We start from the raw sequence: 16913 nt of genomic DNA, 5'->3' as shown, positions 1-16913 counted from the left end.
GAGCAACAATTGAAGCAACCATCAAGTTCTTGATATAAATCTTGATCTTGATAGCTCTATGTGTGTATGAAGGTAAACACCTCTAGATCTCACAAAAGATTCAGCACACAACACTCCAAAGACCTCTAAAACGTAGTTAGGGTTTTTCCTTTTATATTTAAAGTAAAACATAAAATCCTACATGTCAAACGGGCTTGGGCTAAATTGGAAATTTTGCAGAAAAATAAATCTGCACGTGGTTCAATCGATCGAGCCTAATTTTCAATTGATCGAGCCTTGCAAATTTTGTCTTATAATTTCTGCAATCACTCGATTCCAATTTTACAATAAAACACACTTTGAGCAATTCTAAACCTAGACTCTATATTTTGATCATGGTTTACCAACATAATACATATTGAAGTCCTAATACATTAGTTCCTAAGGTCTTAGAACCTAACAATCTTAACTTGGGTTATGATGTTGCTTCGTGAAAAATGTAAGGAGATCCACCTAAAGGAGAGGAAGACTCCCCTCCCTACACATTTTAATGTAGGCTACCTAAGTACTCACTTGACAAAGCTGGATCAATTCGGGATATAAGAGATAAATGTTGACAATGTCCTATTAAAAAATAGGCCTTCTGAATTGAATTTTGAGCATCAGTATATAATTCTCTATATAGCATACACAATTACACATCTTCCTTCAAGATCAAATTCATTAAGCGTCACTAAGTCAGTGTCCAACTTGACTTACTCCCGAAAGTCTAATCCATTCAGATACAACTTTTTGTTAAAAGCTTATTTGTTTATGTGCTGAAAATTTGGTAAAATATAGTGTTTTTTGGCTAAATAGGTAAAATATAGTTGTAAATGAGACTTTAATCTTTAAAAGTTGTGCATAAGTAAATAAATTTAAAATATTATAAGAAAAGATTGTTGACAAGCCATGTCATATTTGCTGAACAAAAATTGGTTACAAACTTAGTTGTAGGCTACTAATTCTTTTTAAAAATTAATTTTGTTACATATTTTGAAAATTCAATTGTTGAATTGCATGTTCATTGTACTCTTAACACACATGCCAAATTTTATGCCAATTGGATGTTATTCACTATATGATCCACAAACATATTTTTTTTACACATAATTTTAAACTATAAGAACTTGCAATTCAATAATTAATTGATGACATAATTAACTATTAATCTTTTATTTTCTGGAAATTTTATAAACACGGAAGATATAAGAAGAAAATGTAATTCAATTATGAATTTGTATGTTTTTGGACCCCTTAAAATACAAGATTGTTTAACCTACTTAATTAACCAAGTAAATACTTAGGTTTATTATTCAGATCTAGGTTAAAACAAAAACAATCATATCATGTAAAACAGCGGAAAATAAAAAACATAAAGATCTGATGACCCAGGAAAACCAAACCGGTAAAAAACCTGAGAAGAATTTAACCTAGTTAACCTCAAGGTAAAACAGATCCACTATGAAAAAATTGAAGTTTTACAATAGCGACTTAGACCACTAACATCCAATTGCTACGTCGAGTAGAAAACTTACTACCACGACCCTATGATAGCTCCGAGTCCATAGACTGCTTCTTTCCTTGAATTGCAGTAACCATAAGTTCTCCTACTTGTGAATCTTGATCTTTTTGAACGTTCTTTATGTAGCAACTAAAACGATCACCAAGTTCTTGACATAAATCTTGATCTTGATAACCCTAAATGTGTATGAAGGTAAACACATCTAGATCTCACAAGAGATTCAACACACAGCACAAAACAGAAAAGACTATAGAGAGCTTTTGGGTAGATCTACAAAAGATGCACACTCTTCTCTCTCTTTAAAAGCCTTTTTAAAAACGTGTTTAGAGTTTCCTTTATACACTAGAAGAAGTAGATCTGAAACCCTAATCCTATTTGGGCTTGAACTGCTGTTTGGGCCTTAATTAAAATTCTGCAGATTCTATTCTCGATCGATCGAGCCTGTCTTTCAATCGGTCGAACCAAGCAAATTCTGAATTCTTCTTTCTGCAACTTTCTTGTTCTTGAATCTTGACTTGTATCACCTTAAGCATTGTCTAATAATACATATAGACTCTAAGATCTATACCTAGACAAATTTGTGTTCACAATTTGCCAATTGTTCTAAACTTTTAGAACCTAACAATCTCCCCATTTGGCAATTCGTGACAAAACTTACATACAATATGAAATGCTCAAATACAAGAACGTCCCAATACAATAAAATGTCCAATTATACATTGTTGCCCAAAATACAATTCAAACTAACCACTACCTATCAGTTGCAAGAGTAGGTAGCAGTTTCGAATGAATTAACCTGTAAATTCCTAAAACACTAAACAAACCATAAACGCATGTGCGGAAAATACACGTAAACTAATATGAAACACAATATATAAAAAAAGTAAACTAATTCTCCCCCTAAGTTAGATACATCAAAAAGTTTTATTGTCTCCCACTTTCAAAAACAATTTCATCTCCCCCTAAACAAAACATTTTAAAAAAAACTTTTCCAAATTTCATCTATTTCTCCCCCTTTTTGTCATGTTTTGACAAAGACAACCTAATCAAAGAGTAAATAGAAAATATACGCAACAAAGGATAAGAGAAAATAGAGAATTAAGGGAACACATAACAATTCAACTCTATAGAAAATAGAGACAACTCCCCCTATGAACAAAGTTTAAAAACAAGTTTCTCCCCCTATAAAAATAGGAAAAAAAAAAGTTTTGGGAAAAACAGTTTTGGGGAAAATAAAGGAGGTGGGGAAAGATACACAAACCAAACTTAAAAACTAAGTTAAGGATACACATGATGAAAAAATAGTCCTCTTTCATTAAAAGCAATCTTGATACCATGTGACCCACAAACAGTTGCACGAGTAAAGAAAATATTTTCACATTGATTATCCATCATATCTCTTAGGAAAAATATTTTATGCAGTTCACACATAAAACAAATAACATATACTAAAATGTACAAATAACTCAAAAATTAATTGATCAATTTTTAAATCAAGTTGAGTACCCAGTTTAGCAAAGTGTATGCATGTTATGTGTGAAAACAATGAGAGATATGACTGCAAAATGGATACATAAAATAATGTAATGCAGGTGAATCCTAAACATAAATGATGCATAAAAAAAAATTTGGTCAAAAACTTAGAAACTAAAAAAATTTTTAGTTTCGATCAATCGAGCATCGATCGAATACTAGTTGAGACAGGCAGAAGCTAACCAAAAATTTTAACGCATTTTCGATCAGTTGAAAAACACCCTCGATCGATCGAAAATTTGGAAAAATGAAATTTTTGAAAAACAAAAAAAAAAGTTTTATACAAAAAACACTCAAACCAACTGATTTCATGAATAAAATGTATGAGTATGAGTTTAAAATTTTTTCAAAAACACTTGAATTCAGCCCAAATCTTCCAAAACAAGAATGTAACACTTTTTTATCCTCAAAAATCAATCAATGAACATATTTTGTATCAACATCAAGAAACATATAATCTTAGATGGTCAAACCAAATTCACACACAATTTTATGTACTAAGTTTAGCAAAGAATAACTTGTATAGTGTGTGCAACTAGTAATAGCATGAGATACATTTGAAGTGATAAGTAGCTAGTAATCAATCACAATTTCTACATTATTTATCACATAAATTTGAAAGTTACTATCACCTAAAGAGTTATATCATATAACTCCCACATCTCTTACAAAACAAGCTTGGATCATGGAAGTTTCTTGTTTTGTCTCATAATTTACACACCAATTTTATTTCATTGTTAAATTGTTATTTAAGCCAGATAATGTACATACCAATTTTATTATTAATTTGAGACCACACCTTATGTTCTTTTTGTGCATGTGCTACACTTTCTCAAACACAAAATCTTATGATATGCACTAAGGTGTTCATGATTGGCTAGTAAACAGTGGTGAGATGGTTATTTATGCCTTTCTCTTAAGATTTTTTAGTCCTAACAATCAAAAGCATGTGACTTCAAAATCAAGATCATGTGATCAAAAACTATAAACAATTCTCACACAACATGCACTATATAGCTAAAACTAGCAAAGTGCAGTAAAATTAAGTTCGTGCAAGCTAAACAAGGTACCCAAGCAAGTTATGTTAAGATAATAAGCCAACCTTGATTACAAATTCATGATGTGTAATACAAAACAAATAAAAATCTTTTTGGTTTTAAAAAAATTCATGACCAAAAATAAAAAGCACACATTATGCTAAATGAACAATGCAAAACTATGCATGATAATGCTAAACTTGGCTATAGAGAGTACTAGAGAGTACACAAACAAGAAATATAAATTTCTTAATTAACCCATGAGTACATGTACAAACTAGTACATACTCATACAAAATCATATTTATCTTAAAATAATCGTGCACTTAGTTAAGCAATACATACTATTCAAGTTTCTCTACAATGTCAAGTATGTTCTAAATCAAGAGAGAGAGATATTATAATTCATGGAATCCTCAAGAAAAATAAAACTAGATACAAAATAAAATATTTTTGTCTTTTTGAAAATTTTTAATGTTTTTGTTTTTGTTTTTAGTAAAAAACAATCTAGAAAATAAAACAACCAAAAACTAAAAGAAAACATGTTCACAATTAATTGAAAGAATTAAATCAAGGACAAATAAACAACACTCACCTTAGAGAATCTTTTCTCCTCCATATAGCACGAGTTTTCGGCTTTGTATGTGAAAATCCATGAGAAGCAGAGTGTATTTGAGGGATTACATCAATCTTCTGAGAAAAACTAAAATCCTACAATTTTCTTTCACAAGCCAACAAGATTAAATTTTTCAAAAGTATATGAAACAATTTATTTGGACTTATGGCAGGAGAAATATCATCACATATCCTAGATTGAAATACAGAATGTTTAAATTTCAATTTATGATAATTAGAACGAATGTGACCGGAGACACCACAAAAGTGACAAACAGGAACAAATTTAGGAACATCAGTATTCCTAACAGCAAATCTAGTATCAGATTTTGGTTTTTGCCTCAACAAAGAACACTTTGGTTTAATATGACCACAACACCATAAAGGTGACAGGTAGGCACAAAACATATTTCTTTTGCATACTAGTAGTAGGTTTAGACATAGGTTTAGAAACTTCAACGTCTACATCAAAACTTTTACCTTTGTCTAACCTAACAAAATAAGTCTTTTCTTTATTATATCTCTTGAAATGAGGGATATAAACTTTCTCTATTTTAGGCTTAAGAGAAACATAAACACTTCTGTTATCAACAGTAGGCTTGATACTTGTCAAATTTTCAATTTTAGCTTTAGATTCAACTAACTCTTGTTCCAAGCTTTTCATCTTCTCATCTTGAGAGGAAATTTGATTTCTTAAAAATTCATTCTTTTTATTAGATTCATCTAATCTAACAACCAATTCTTCTTTTTCAAAATTAGCCAATTTTAACTCTTCTTTAAATTTCTTAGCAATTTTCAAAGATTTTGATGATTCCTTACGAAGAGTTTCATAAGCATTAAAAAGATCAACAGAAACAATAGTGTCCTTTTTATTCAAAACATCACAGTCAAAAATAGTGAAACACTTAAAATTATCTATGATAGCATGGATCAACTCTTAGATCAAAAGATCTAAACACTAGAGTTAACTTGCTCTGATACCACTTATACGTTTTTAGACCCCTTAAAATACAGGATTTTTTAACCTACTTAATTAACCAAGTGAATACTTAGGTTTATTATTTAGATCTAAATTAAAACAACCATATCATGCAAAGTAGCGAAAAATAAAGAAAAAAAAAAGATCTGATGACCTAGGAAAACCAAACTGGTAAAAAACCTAGAGAGGATTTAACCTAGTTATCCTCAAGGTAAAACAGATACACTATGAAAGAATTGAAATTTTACAATAGCGACTTAGGCCACTAACATCTTATTGCTACCTCGAGTAGAAAACTTACTACCACGACCTCGAGATAACTCTGAGTCCACAGACTACTTCTTTCCTTAATCTGCAGTAACCACAAGTTCTCCTACTTGTAAATCTTGATCTTCTTGAATGTTCTTTATGCAACAAATAAAACGATCACCAAGTTCTTGACATAAATCTTGATCTTAATAACCCTAAGTGTGTATGAAGGTGAACACCTCTAGATCTCATAAGAGATTCAACACACAGCACAAACAAAAAGACTCTAGAGAGCTTTTGGGTACACCCTAGATCTACAAAAGAAGCACACTCTTCTCTCTCTTTAAAAGCCTTTTTTGAAAACGTGCTTAGAGTTTCCTTTATATACTAGAAGAAGTAGATCTGAAACCCTAATCCTTTTTGGGCTTGAACTGCTGTTTGGGCCTTAATTAAAATTCTGCAGATACGACTCTCAATCGGTCGAGCCTGTCTTTCGATCGGTCGAACCAGGCAAATTCTGAATTCTTCTTTCTACAACTTGCTTGTTCTTAAATCTTGATTTGTATCACTTTGAGAATTGTCTAATAATCACTACAATAAAATGTATTTTTAGCGACGAAAATTAGTGAGGAAATATTTTTCATCACTAAAAATACAGATTTAGTGACAAAATATGGATTTCGCCGCTAATAATGAAAAAAAATATATAACATTTAGCGATGAAAAGTAATTTTCGTCACTATTGATGATCTAAAATATGAGCGTCAAAGGGGAAAATTGTGGTGGGAACTTAATTAATCTATAGCGACGAAATATTTCGTTGCTAAAAGTTGAAATTTTCGTCACTATTGATGATCTAAAATATGAGCGTCAAAGGGGAAAATTGTGATGGGAACTTAATTAATCTATAGCGACGAAATATTTCGTTGCTAAAAGTTGAAATTTTTAGTAACAAAAGATTTCATCACTGTAGGTGTTGCAATGAATAGTATTAGCGACGAAAGTCATTTCGTCACTAAAAGGGAGCATTAGCGACAAAAAACTATCGTCACTAAAAATATTTTTTTCATTTCATAGTTTTAGTAACAAAATCATAGTTCGTCACTAAAATTATGCTATAGCGACGAAATCTAAATTTCGTCACTAAAAATATTCATAGGTTTTTCATTTCATAGTTTTAGCAACGAAATCGGAATTCGTCACTAAAGTATGCTATAGTGACGAACTCTAAATTTCGTCGCTAAAAATCATAACAAAATCTGGCTAAAAGTATGCTATAGTGATGAAATTATATTCGTCGCTAAAAATCGTAACAAAATCTGGCTAAAAGTATGTTTTAGTGACGAAATCATATTCGTCGCTAAAGAGTACAGCTTAAATGGGTTAAATTTTAGCAAAAAAAATTTCCTTTCCCACATAAAATTTCATTTCTCCCACCCACTCACTTAAAAGAAATTTCAGCCCTCCCTCTCTCATTATCACTCACTCCCTAACACAAACTCAAACTCAAATGCAAACACAAATTCACACATCCTTGTATCTCTAGCAAGTCTCTCCTCCCTCTTGGTCTCTTGGTTAGTTTCTACTAGATTTTTAGTCATCAATCTCTTATCCATGGTTTGACTTCTCCTAACATGAATCTAAGGTAAAATCTCCATGACCCACCTTCTAATATCTTTGGGTTTTTAGCCTATATTGTTAGGATTGCTCTTTATGTTGTGGGTTTTGTTTTAGAAGTAGTTTGTTGTGTTTGTTGGTACATTTAAAATCTTATTGGAGGTTTTTAATTTAATAGAGTGAAATGGATTTTGTTGTTTGGTAACTATGTGAGTTGGGTTTCTTAAGAAACCATTTGGGTTTTTGACTTATATGAGAGATTGGGTTAATTTTAGAAAAAAGGGTTTCCTTGCATTTTGAAATGTCTTTGACATATGTGGTTGTAATTGTGGTGTTAAATATAAATTTGTGCAAGTAATATAAGCATGTGTCTTTTGCTTACCAAGTGCTTGACAAATTGCCTATATGAGTTACGAAATGGATTTTGTTGTTTGGCAATTATGTGAGTTGGGTTTCTTGAGAAATCACTTGGATTTTGATTTATATGGGAGATTGGGTTAATTTTAGAAAAAAGATTTCCTTACATTTTGAAATGTCTTTGGCATATATGGTCGTGAATGTGGTGTTAAATATAAATTTGTGCAAGTAATATGAGCATATGTCTTTTGCTTATCAAGTGTTTGACAAATTGCTTATATGAGTTATGAAATGGGTTTTGTTGTTTGGCAACCATGTGAATTGAATTTTATTTACCATGTGACAGATTTGGTGTTTACAATAATAAAAATTTGGATTAAATCATATTCCATGAATTAGCATGCTAGGAGTAGTTTTATGAATTCTAAGACACACATGGTTGTAATGGAAGTGGTCTCACAGCATTTGGATCAATATAAAAATAATGGTTTAATTTCTAAGTTGCATGAAATTTTGTCAGGACATATTTGAGCATGTTATCTTGTATGATTTTTAATTAATCATGGTTTTATGCTTTGACTCTGAAATTGATATGGTATATACTAGACATCTACGGGACTGGTTCTGTAAAATTACATGACGTTTGGATGTGTATGGATAGCCCATTTGTATTTTTCAAATGAGGGCATATGCTGCTGAAATGAGCAGTGAACGCATATGATACACCTAACTTTGAGGATTTAATTCTAAAGTTAGGATGAATGTTTTGAGCTATAAATTAGTATATTCATCCTTTGGTATGTTTGGATCGTATATAAATTTTATGCCTTGGTTTCTCTATGGTTTGGGTACATAATGTGTTTGATGAATGTATCACGTGCTTTAGGGAACCTTGTGTGATGGGAATTAAGGATTTTCTTGAGTTTGAGAGTTACGTTGTGATTGATGTATAAGTTTATATATTTAGGAAGAGTTGTTAGTAATAAGTTTTGGTCTTTCATCTAGGTGACAAGAATGTTGTTGAATCAAAACTTGTTCTTATTAAAGTTTCAGCTTCAGTTGTAAGTAAGTATATATGTTTATTTTCTGTTATGAGCATTTAATGGTGTAATGGTTTGCTTTAGTTTCAATTCTATGTTCTCTAATCTGATTGTTAGAAGCTGAAATTTGTGGTTTTGTGTTAGCTATTTGAAAGATTGAAAATATCATGGTCTTTTAGATGCCTAATCATGTAATCTAACATGTATAGTATAGGTATAAAATACCCACATGAAGTGAGGTCAATTACTATTAGTTGATGATTTTGTAAGAAAACATATTAAAGCTGTCACTGTGACAGATTTGGTGTTTACAACAAGAAAAATTTGGATTAAATCATATTCCATGAATTAGGATTCTAGGAGTAGTTTTTATGAATTCTAAGACACACATGGTTGTAATAGAAGTGGTCTCACAGAATTTGGATCAATATAAAATTAATGGTTTAATTTCTAAGTTGCATAAATTCTGTCAAGACAAATTTGAGCATGTTGTCTTATATGATTTTTAATTAATCATGGTTTTATGCTTTGACTCTGAAACTGATATGGTATATACTAGACATCCAAGAGAGTGGTTCTATAAAATTGCACGACGTTTGGATGTGTATGGACAGCCCATTTGTATTTTACAAATGAAGCATATGCTGCTAAAATGAGCAGTGAACAACAGTTGTTCTAAACTTTAAGATCTATACCTAGACAAGTTTTTGTTCACGATTTGTCAATTATTCTAAACTTTTAAAACCTAACAGAATTTATCAAAATTCAAATCTAATAAAAAATATTAAGTGAAGTTGTAACCTTAGGCTATAAATAAGTTTGTAACCAATCTTTGCACATACTTGTTTACATACTCAATTTTAAGTATTAAGTTTGAGCAAGGGACAAAGCTAGGTTTTCGCTTTTGGGGCCACATCATGAAAAAAGAAACTTTCATGAACAAGAAATATATTAAGAATAAAAAAAACTGAATCAATATATAAAAATCTACATTAGCATTTTATTAATAAAATGTAAATAAAAGAAAAGGCACAAAATAATTATTTGTACTTTCTAAATACATTTTAAGTTTTAATTCAGTCACTTATTGAATTATAACTCAATGCTATTAATTTTGAATCTAAAAAATTATCTATGATTGATTCTATAATATATTTGGCTACAATTCCTTTTCAGTATTATTTTTAAGAAAATAAATCTTAGAGAATGTTAAAAAAAATCATCTTTTATATTGTAGTAAAAGATAGTTTTGACAATATTCATAACTAAAAATGCCAAATATTGTAGTTGATTTTTCTATCGTCTACAGATCAAAGATAGAATATCCATATTGTCAAGAAAAATATTAAGGATATATATATATATATATATATATATATATATATATATATATATATATATATATATATATATATATATATAAAAGGTGGGTATTAGATTAAGATAAAATAAGTGGATTTCAGTTAGCGTAAAGACTATAAAGTCTTTAAGTAAAATAAGAGATTTAGAATTCACTTTCAACCTATACCAAAAACCGAATCAACGTCATATGTTAAAATTCTCTAAAAAAATGATTAGGATAAAACATAGATATTTAAAAAGAAAATAAAGAGTTTAATAAATTAAAAAGTGGTAAAATCGTAAAAGTGAAATTGAGAAGAGAAGAAAAAGCCTACAATTTTAAATGGGTTAGGATTTTACTAAGCCTTCATGACATACATTAATAAACTATTTTATAAAAAAATTATGAAAAAAAAAAAAAAAAAAACCAATTTTTTTTTATAATTTTTTCAGTCCCCCTACAATGTTTCTTGAAATGGACGATTTTAACCCGACCCAAAATTCAGGAAGGGCTTTCACTTTTCATACAAAAAGTCAAAAACACAGACATAGCGACACACTGACATACATCTTCCACAGCCACTAGTGCGTTCGTCGTGCTCGGACTGCTCGCCCAGCCACCCGTACCTCGCTGCTGCTACCCTCTCACGTATTTCTCTCTTCTCTGTCTCTCTCTCTTATAGACAAGTCACAATGCTTTTTTAGAAAGTTAAATTCTAATCACCGCTCATATCTCACATCTATTAAACCCTCAAATTTCTCCAATTTTTGTTGCACGGTTTTGAGTACCAGATAGTAGACCATGGCCCCAGTTTGAACACCTTATTTTTTTGTCACTAAATTTGAACAAATAAGCGTTCTTGGGTGATCTATACATAGAACTGTTTCTATTTTTTCAATATTTTTGAATAGATATTTGTAACTAAATTCAAAATATTATATTTGGAAAGCATTGAAAATTACTATCATTCTAAAAATTTGGAGTTTTTGGTTTCTTGGGCACATTGGTTAGATTAGATGTCATCACTCATCATTCTATTTTGATATGTATGCATTTAATAAAATTATAATAATAGTCATTCTATGAACAATATATATACTTTGCTTTGTTTATAAGATGATAATAATGATTTAGAAAGTCACTATATGATACTAAAAATTTGTTGGGTCATTTAGGTGGGAGATCATAATTCATAAACAATGAAGTCAGATTCAAATAGACTTCCCAAAACTCACTCCCATGGTATTAATTCCAGCAGTTTTAAGCTCAAACAAACTGCTTCCTGTTTTGACTTTAGAGAACTTTCAAAGGCCCTGAATGTTGCATCTTCCTCTTCATCTTCATCTGATGCCATAAATGTCGCTTCCAACCAAGAAGGGACTGCTGTTGCTTCTGCTTATGATTGCGGCAAGCTCTTGGAGGCACTGCATGGCATTCAAGAGGTGTTCAAATCTAAAGAAGAATATTGCAGAGAAAATGTACAGAGATGCGAAGGCCGAACCAGAGTAACCGGAAAGAACAGAAAAGCAAGAATTGAAAGAAGGTTACAAAGACAAAGATTGCTATTCGAAAAATGCCAGTAAAGTATAACATATATAGATCCTACAAGGTCTAGGATCAGGTGTAGATGGGCTTTACAATAAATTGGTGCCCATACTTACACATACACAATCCTTATATGCACTCTCACAGTCTTTCTCACCCATTTGTCTCTTTAATTTCTCTGCTCCTACTTGCCTGCACTAGTTGGTTCATGTGTTTACATAATCTGTTTTTTTTTTTATTCATTTGTTTGGTTATGCTAATTTCATTGTTTCCTATTTGATTGCTTTAGGTTTTGTTTTTCTTTTAGTATTGATTTTATGGGGTTAATGGACTATATCAGTATTTGATGTATTTGCTTATATAAATTGTTGTGCTCTGGTTAGTTTTTAAGCCTTATATCCCAAAGTGGAAAAAGAAGACAACATTAAGTTGAATCTTCATTTTGGGTATCTAATTAATACCACAAGTTGAATCTTTGTTTCGACTATGGCATATACATTGTGGCTTGGTTATAGTGTTAGTATGATCAGCATAAATGAATTTATAGCTGCTGATTTTAGTCCCAAAAAAATCGTACTATGTAGGCTAATAACTGCACTATGAAATTAATGACATGATAGTGGTCATTTTCCTTTTAATTGCAAAGTAGAATTGTGTGGTAGTTTGTAAACGATTACTCTGCTGCCAAATTAATGCTTCAATGTTGTTGTTGTTGCTGTTGTTGAAGTATAATTTATATGTCAAGAGCTATATGGTGTTTATCATTTGATTTTCTTTTTCTGAGCTTTGGATAGGATTTGATATGGGTTTGTTCCCTATTAACCTCTTATAATTCTGTAGTAGATTTTTCTGAACTTCCCTATGGAAGTTGATTGCCTTTGTTTCCCTCTCTCTCTTGGTAAAATATAATATGACTCTTTAGAGTAGAGCAGCAATTACTCCCTTTCTTTGACTATTAAGTTGTGTCCCTCCAAATGATAAACATGCCAAGACTTTAGGCTCCCTACAGTTTCTGTTGATTCTCAACCCATATGCATAGCACCTGTACCTAGAACAGAGTGGCCCTTTTTATTTTAGCTTATTGTGTAAATTGTTATAACAAGCTTGCATTTTATTGCAGAAGTGTATCATCATCCTTACATTCTCCTTTCCCACTTTTCTTTTATGGTGCCAGATGAATTGCAATTGGTAAACTCCACTTATGGTTGTTGAAGGTTTCCAATGGCCAGGTCTATTTGAGTTGTCTTTTGGCAATGAAAATCTTGGACTCTCACCGGGACAAATGCCAACAATTCTTAAAATAGTTTCTTGAAGTTATTGACTCTCTTGTTTTTTCATTTAGGGCTATGTTATTGTTGTCACTTCTTGAAGTTAATATCCTATGTCTTGAATTGTAACTTATATTTTGGCCCTCTTCTCTGCTAATTTTGTCTCTACTTTTTAGTATTACTTTGAATATGTGATCTGTGACAATGGGGGAGACTTCTCTGTTGCGATACATGCCCTCGTACCATGATATGTGCACTGCTACTATGATCACTCAGTTTTGCATATTCGAATATTCTAACTTCAACTCCCCTTTGGGGTGAACACATGTATTGTCTAGCAATGTTCCCTTGGAAAAATGGCATACCAGACAGGATAAAAATCTGCTAGCCATTAACTTCATTATGTTATGCACAGAGTAGTAAAATTGATTTACACAAATTTTAACATACTTATGCATATAGGGTTGAAAGATCTATATGGGTAGCTGATGGAGATTGTCATAAAAATGGCAATCTCCATCAGGATAACTAAATGGAAATAAAGTTTTCAGAAATTAAATTATACAACCAATGGATGTATAGATCTAATCTAAAGCAAAGCATTAAGGAATTCTTTTAAGCAATAGTCAATTTTGCCACTATCAATTGTCACTCGCTCTCAAAGAATGCTATTGCTCAAAACCCACATACTGGATTTCAGTCACAAAAGCAAAAATTCAGGAGGTATTTCAGACCCATTCTCCCCAGTAGTGAGAAATCCTCTTTTTTTTTTTTTTTTGGGAGAACGAACTGCGCACCCTTGATGTGCTGTAAATGAATAACAAAATATTTAATAGGGCTTTTCTTGATGAGGACTTTTTAATCCTTAGGAAGAATCATCATTTAACAAAACAAAAAAAAAGGCTCCAAGCAATTGAACAATAATATGTGCCATTCTAATCGGTGTAAGCAACAATTCTGAGGACTTAGAAATTTGCTTAAAGATAAGAGTAGCTCCTTATTGAAGAAAAGATGAAAGAGAGTCGTTTAAGATAGTTCAATCATTTCCATTCAGACGCCCTTTTTTCCATTCTGACCAGCCTCCTTTGTATGGCAAAATCCGAACACGAGGTGAGAATTCCAATTTGCTCCATCACAAAGGACCCACAACTTGGCAACAATACTAGTTGAGATGCCAATGGCCCAAAAAAGGACCACTAATCCATCACCCGTTACTATCTCCAATTATCCCCATGTGTCTAATAATGGGCTGAGCTGAATTAAGTTGAGCTCGTACTAGCTAGGACTCTTTTTTTTTTTTCTTGATAATTAGCTTAGACTGATTTTTTTTTTTTTTTTAAAGCAATTATCTAAGACTATAAGTCCTATGTGCTTAAGTACAAGTGGCGTAAATGCGCAATTGTAGTCCTACCGATGAGAACTGTAAACCTCCCTCAAACTTTACCCCATTGGGTCTAAACTTTAGCCAATCATATTCAAAACCTCTTTATTAAAAAATGCTAAGAACATACAATTTATTCACATAGCAAGCTATGAATAGTAGAGTAAAAATAAAGGATTCATATAAGTCCACAACTACATCACTTACAGCTCATCACATGGATAAATTGTGGTAAAATAATGGTAAAAGCATGACGCATTATTTATATTTATGCATATATTCAATAATAGTGGTTAATTAATTTCATAATTAGTGAAACTCAAAAACTGAAATCAACTATTTTCAAAAACAAAAATCTGAAATTAACAACTCTAACAAAATTGGTAGCTTTGTTATCTCACTGTCTATTTTTACAAAATCCATGCCCAAACTCAAACCTCACCCCTATCAAACATACACAAAAAAAGAAAAAAAAATACAAAAAAAAAAACCTTGAAATCTACGAACATTTCCTAACCTTACTATAATTTTTACTATCTACGTAATGGTAGTAATTCCTTTTACTATTACTTTTACTAGTATTATTTTTCAAGAAGCACCCAAATCTCTTACACCACGGCCACAACCCACCTTGCCTCTTCACGTGCGTCAAGTGCGGTGACTTTCCTTTCCTCACCACCTGCTGATGTGGCAGTGGTGCCCTATAGTTTCTGATCAACGACCACTTAATCCCATCGAAAAACGGGTGTCGTTTAATCTCAGTGGCACCTTTGGTACACCCAACCCTTCTTCTAGGGTCCTTCACCAACAGTCTCTCTATCAAATCCCTCGCCTCCTCAATCCCTTCCTCGCTTTCTCTCTCCGCCACGTGGAAGAACCTCACTTCCTTATTCGACGAAGCTATGTTACGCAAAGTGCTCTCTTTGTTCCTTCCCTTAAACGGCGTCGTTCCGTACAACAACTCGTAGATGAAAATACCAAAAGCCCACCAGTCCACCCCGTTACCGTGACCGTAACCGGAGACTAACTCGGGCGCTAAGTACTCGTGCGTTCCAACACACGACTTCGAAAACGCTGTCGTTGGCTCGGCGACAAACTCGGACTCGTCGAAAGTGGGTGCCACGTGGGCTCTGAAGCACAAGTCAAAGTCAGAGAGCATGACGTGGCCATCTTCACGTAGCAAAACGTTTTCCGGTTTCAGATCGCGGTACACGATTCCGAGCGCGTGTAGATATTCCAAAGCGATCAGGATTTCGGCGGCGAAGAACTTGACCGACTGGAGCGGTAGCCGGTAATGGGGTTGTCTACGTAGGAAAGAATGGAGGTCGCCGTTGGGACAGTAATCGATGAGGAAACAAGTGTAGTGAGAGACATCGAAGTGGGAATAGAGAGTTGGGAGGAAAGGGTGGTCGAGGAGGGAGAGAATGTGGGATTCGATTTGGACTTGCGAGAGTTTTTTGGGGGTTAATGAGTCTTTGTCGATGACTTTGAGAGCGAACTTCAGGTGTTCGAAGTGTTTAAGGTTGCAGAGGAAGACGCGTCCGAGGTTTCCTGTGCCGAGGTGGCTGAGGAGTTTGAGGTGTTTGAGGTGGAGCTTGTGGTCGGAGGAGAGGTTGGTGATGGTTTTAATGGCGGACCAATGTGGGTCTGAGGTGTGGTGAGGGTGAGGGAGAAGGGTTGTGGTTGAGAAGTGGGACTCGTTGAAGCTGAGAGTGAGGCTCGAGCGAGCTAAGCTGGTGCGGGCGGAGGAGGAGGTGGTGGTTGTGGTGGTCGTGGAGCTGTTGAAGCTGAAGTCGAGATCTGTATCTGAAGGGAATAGAGAGTAGTCTTCGTTCATTATTGATGGGGGGGTATTATTATTGGGAGCTTGAGATTATTAGGAGGGGTTGGAGAGGGTTTGGATGTTGTGTTTATAAAGAAGAATTTGAAGAGTGGGAGAGGAAGGTGGGTGGGGTCAAAATGTGACGAAAGAAAGGAAAGAAAGTTTGGTGCGAGATGGAGTAGGAAGAGCTTGCTGGAGCCTGGTTGTGTGCAGTGTTTACTCCTAAATCAATTATGTACAAAGTTTTTCTTCATTGGTTTGGAAAAAAACTCTACAAACTCATCATATATATTTACATTGAATATAAATTTTGAAAATGCATATCAAATTTCATGTTCTTTATATTTTTAATATGCATATTAAATTTTGTTCAAATCGGATATTATTTACTATTTGATCAATTAACTTATTTTTTATATACAACTTTATATTACAAAAACTTGAGATTATAACCTTTATTTAATGACATAGCAATTGATCTTTGATTTTCTTAAAATTTTGTAAGTATTAAGGATGTAATAAGAACATGCAATTTAATAGTTAGATTTTAAAATTCACACTCAATATAAATATATATGATGAGTT

The 16913-nt window shown here is 32.6% G+C and overlaps 1 protein-coding gene and 1 long non-coding RNA gene across 2 annotated transcripts; one reads left to right on the top strand and one right to left on the bottom strand.

Annotated features, from left to right (window-relative positions):
- Positions 1-10868: 10868 nt before the first annotated feature.
- LOC142615253 (uncharacterized) lies at positions 10869-13254 on the top strand. The gene is made up of 3 exons (XR_012840707.1): positions 10869-10960; positions 11488-11855; positions 12978-13254. It is a non-coding gene; the product is annotated as an uncharacterized LOC142615253 (long non-coding RNA).
- A 1565-nt stretch (positions 13255-14819) lies between these two features.
- Positions 14820-16398, bottom strand: LOC142615105 (serine/threonine-protein kinase WAG1-like). Its single transcript, XM_075787800.1, has one exon. The coding sequence runs from the start codon at positions 16341-16343 to the stop codon at positions 15006-15008; it is 1338 nt and encodes a 445-aa protein (XP_075643915.1). The 5' UTR covers positions 16344-16398; the 3' UTR covers positions 14820-15005.
- Positions 16399-16913: the final 515 nt, after the last annotated feature.

The sequence above is a fragment of the Castanea sativa genome, chromosome 11, assembly GCF_040712315.1.
Source record: "Castanea sativa cultivar Marrone di Chiusa Pesio chromosome 11, ASM4071231v1".
Taxonomy (NCBI): domain Eukaryota; kingdom Viridiplantae; phylum Streptophyta; class Magnoliopsida; order Fagales; family Fagaceae; genus Castanea; species Castanea sativa.
The sequence above is the reverse complement of the archived record's forward strand: the minus strand, read 5'-3'. Positions and strand labels throughout refer to the sequence as shown.

Coding starts and splice junctions, on each gene's coding strand:
- LOC142615105 (XM_075787800.1), bottom strand. CDS start 16,343: ATGAACGAAGACTACTCTCTATTCCCTTCAGATACAGATCTCGACTTC.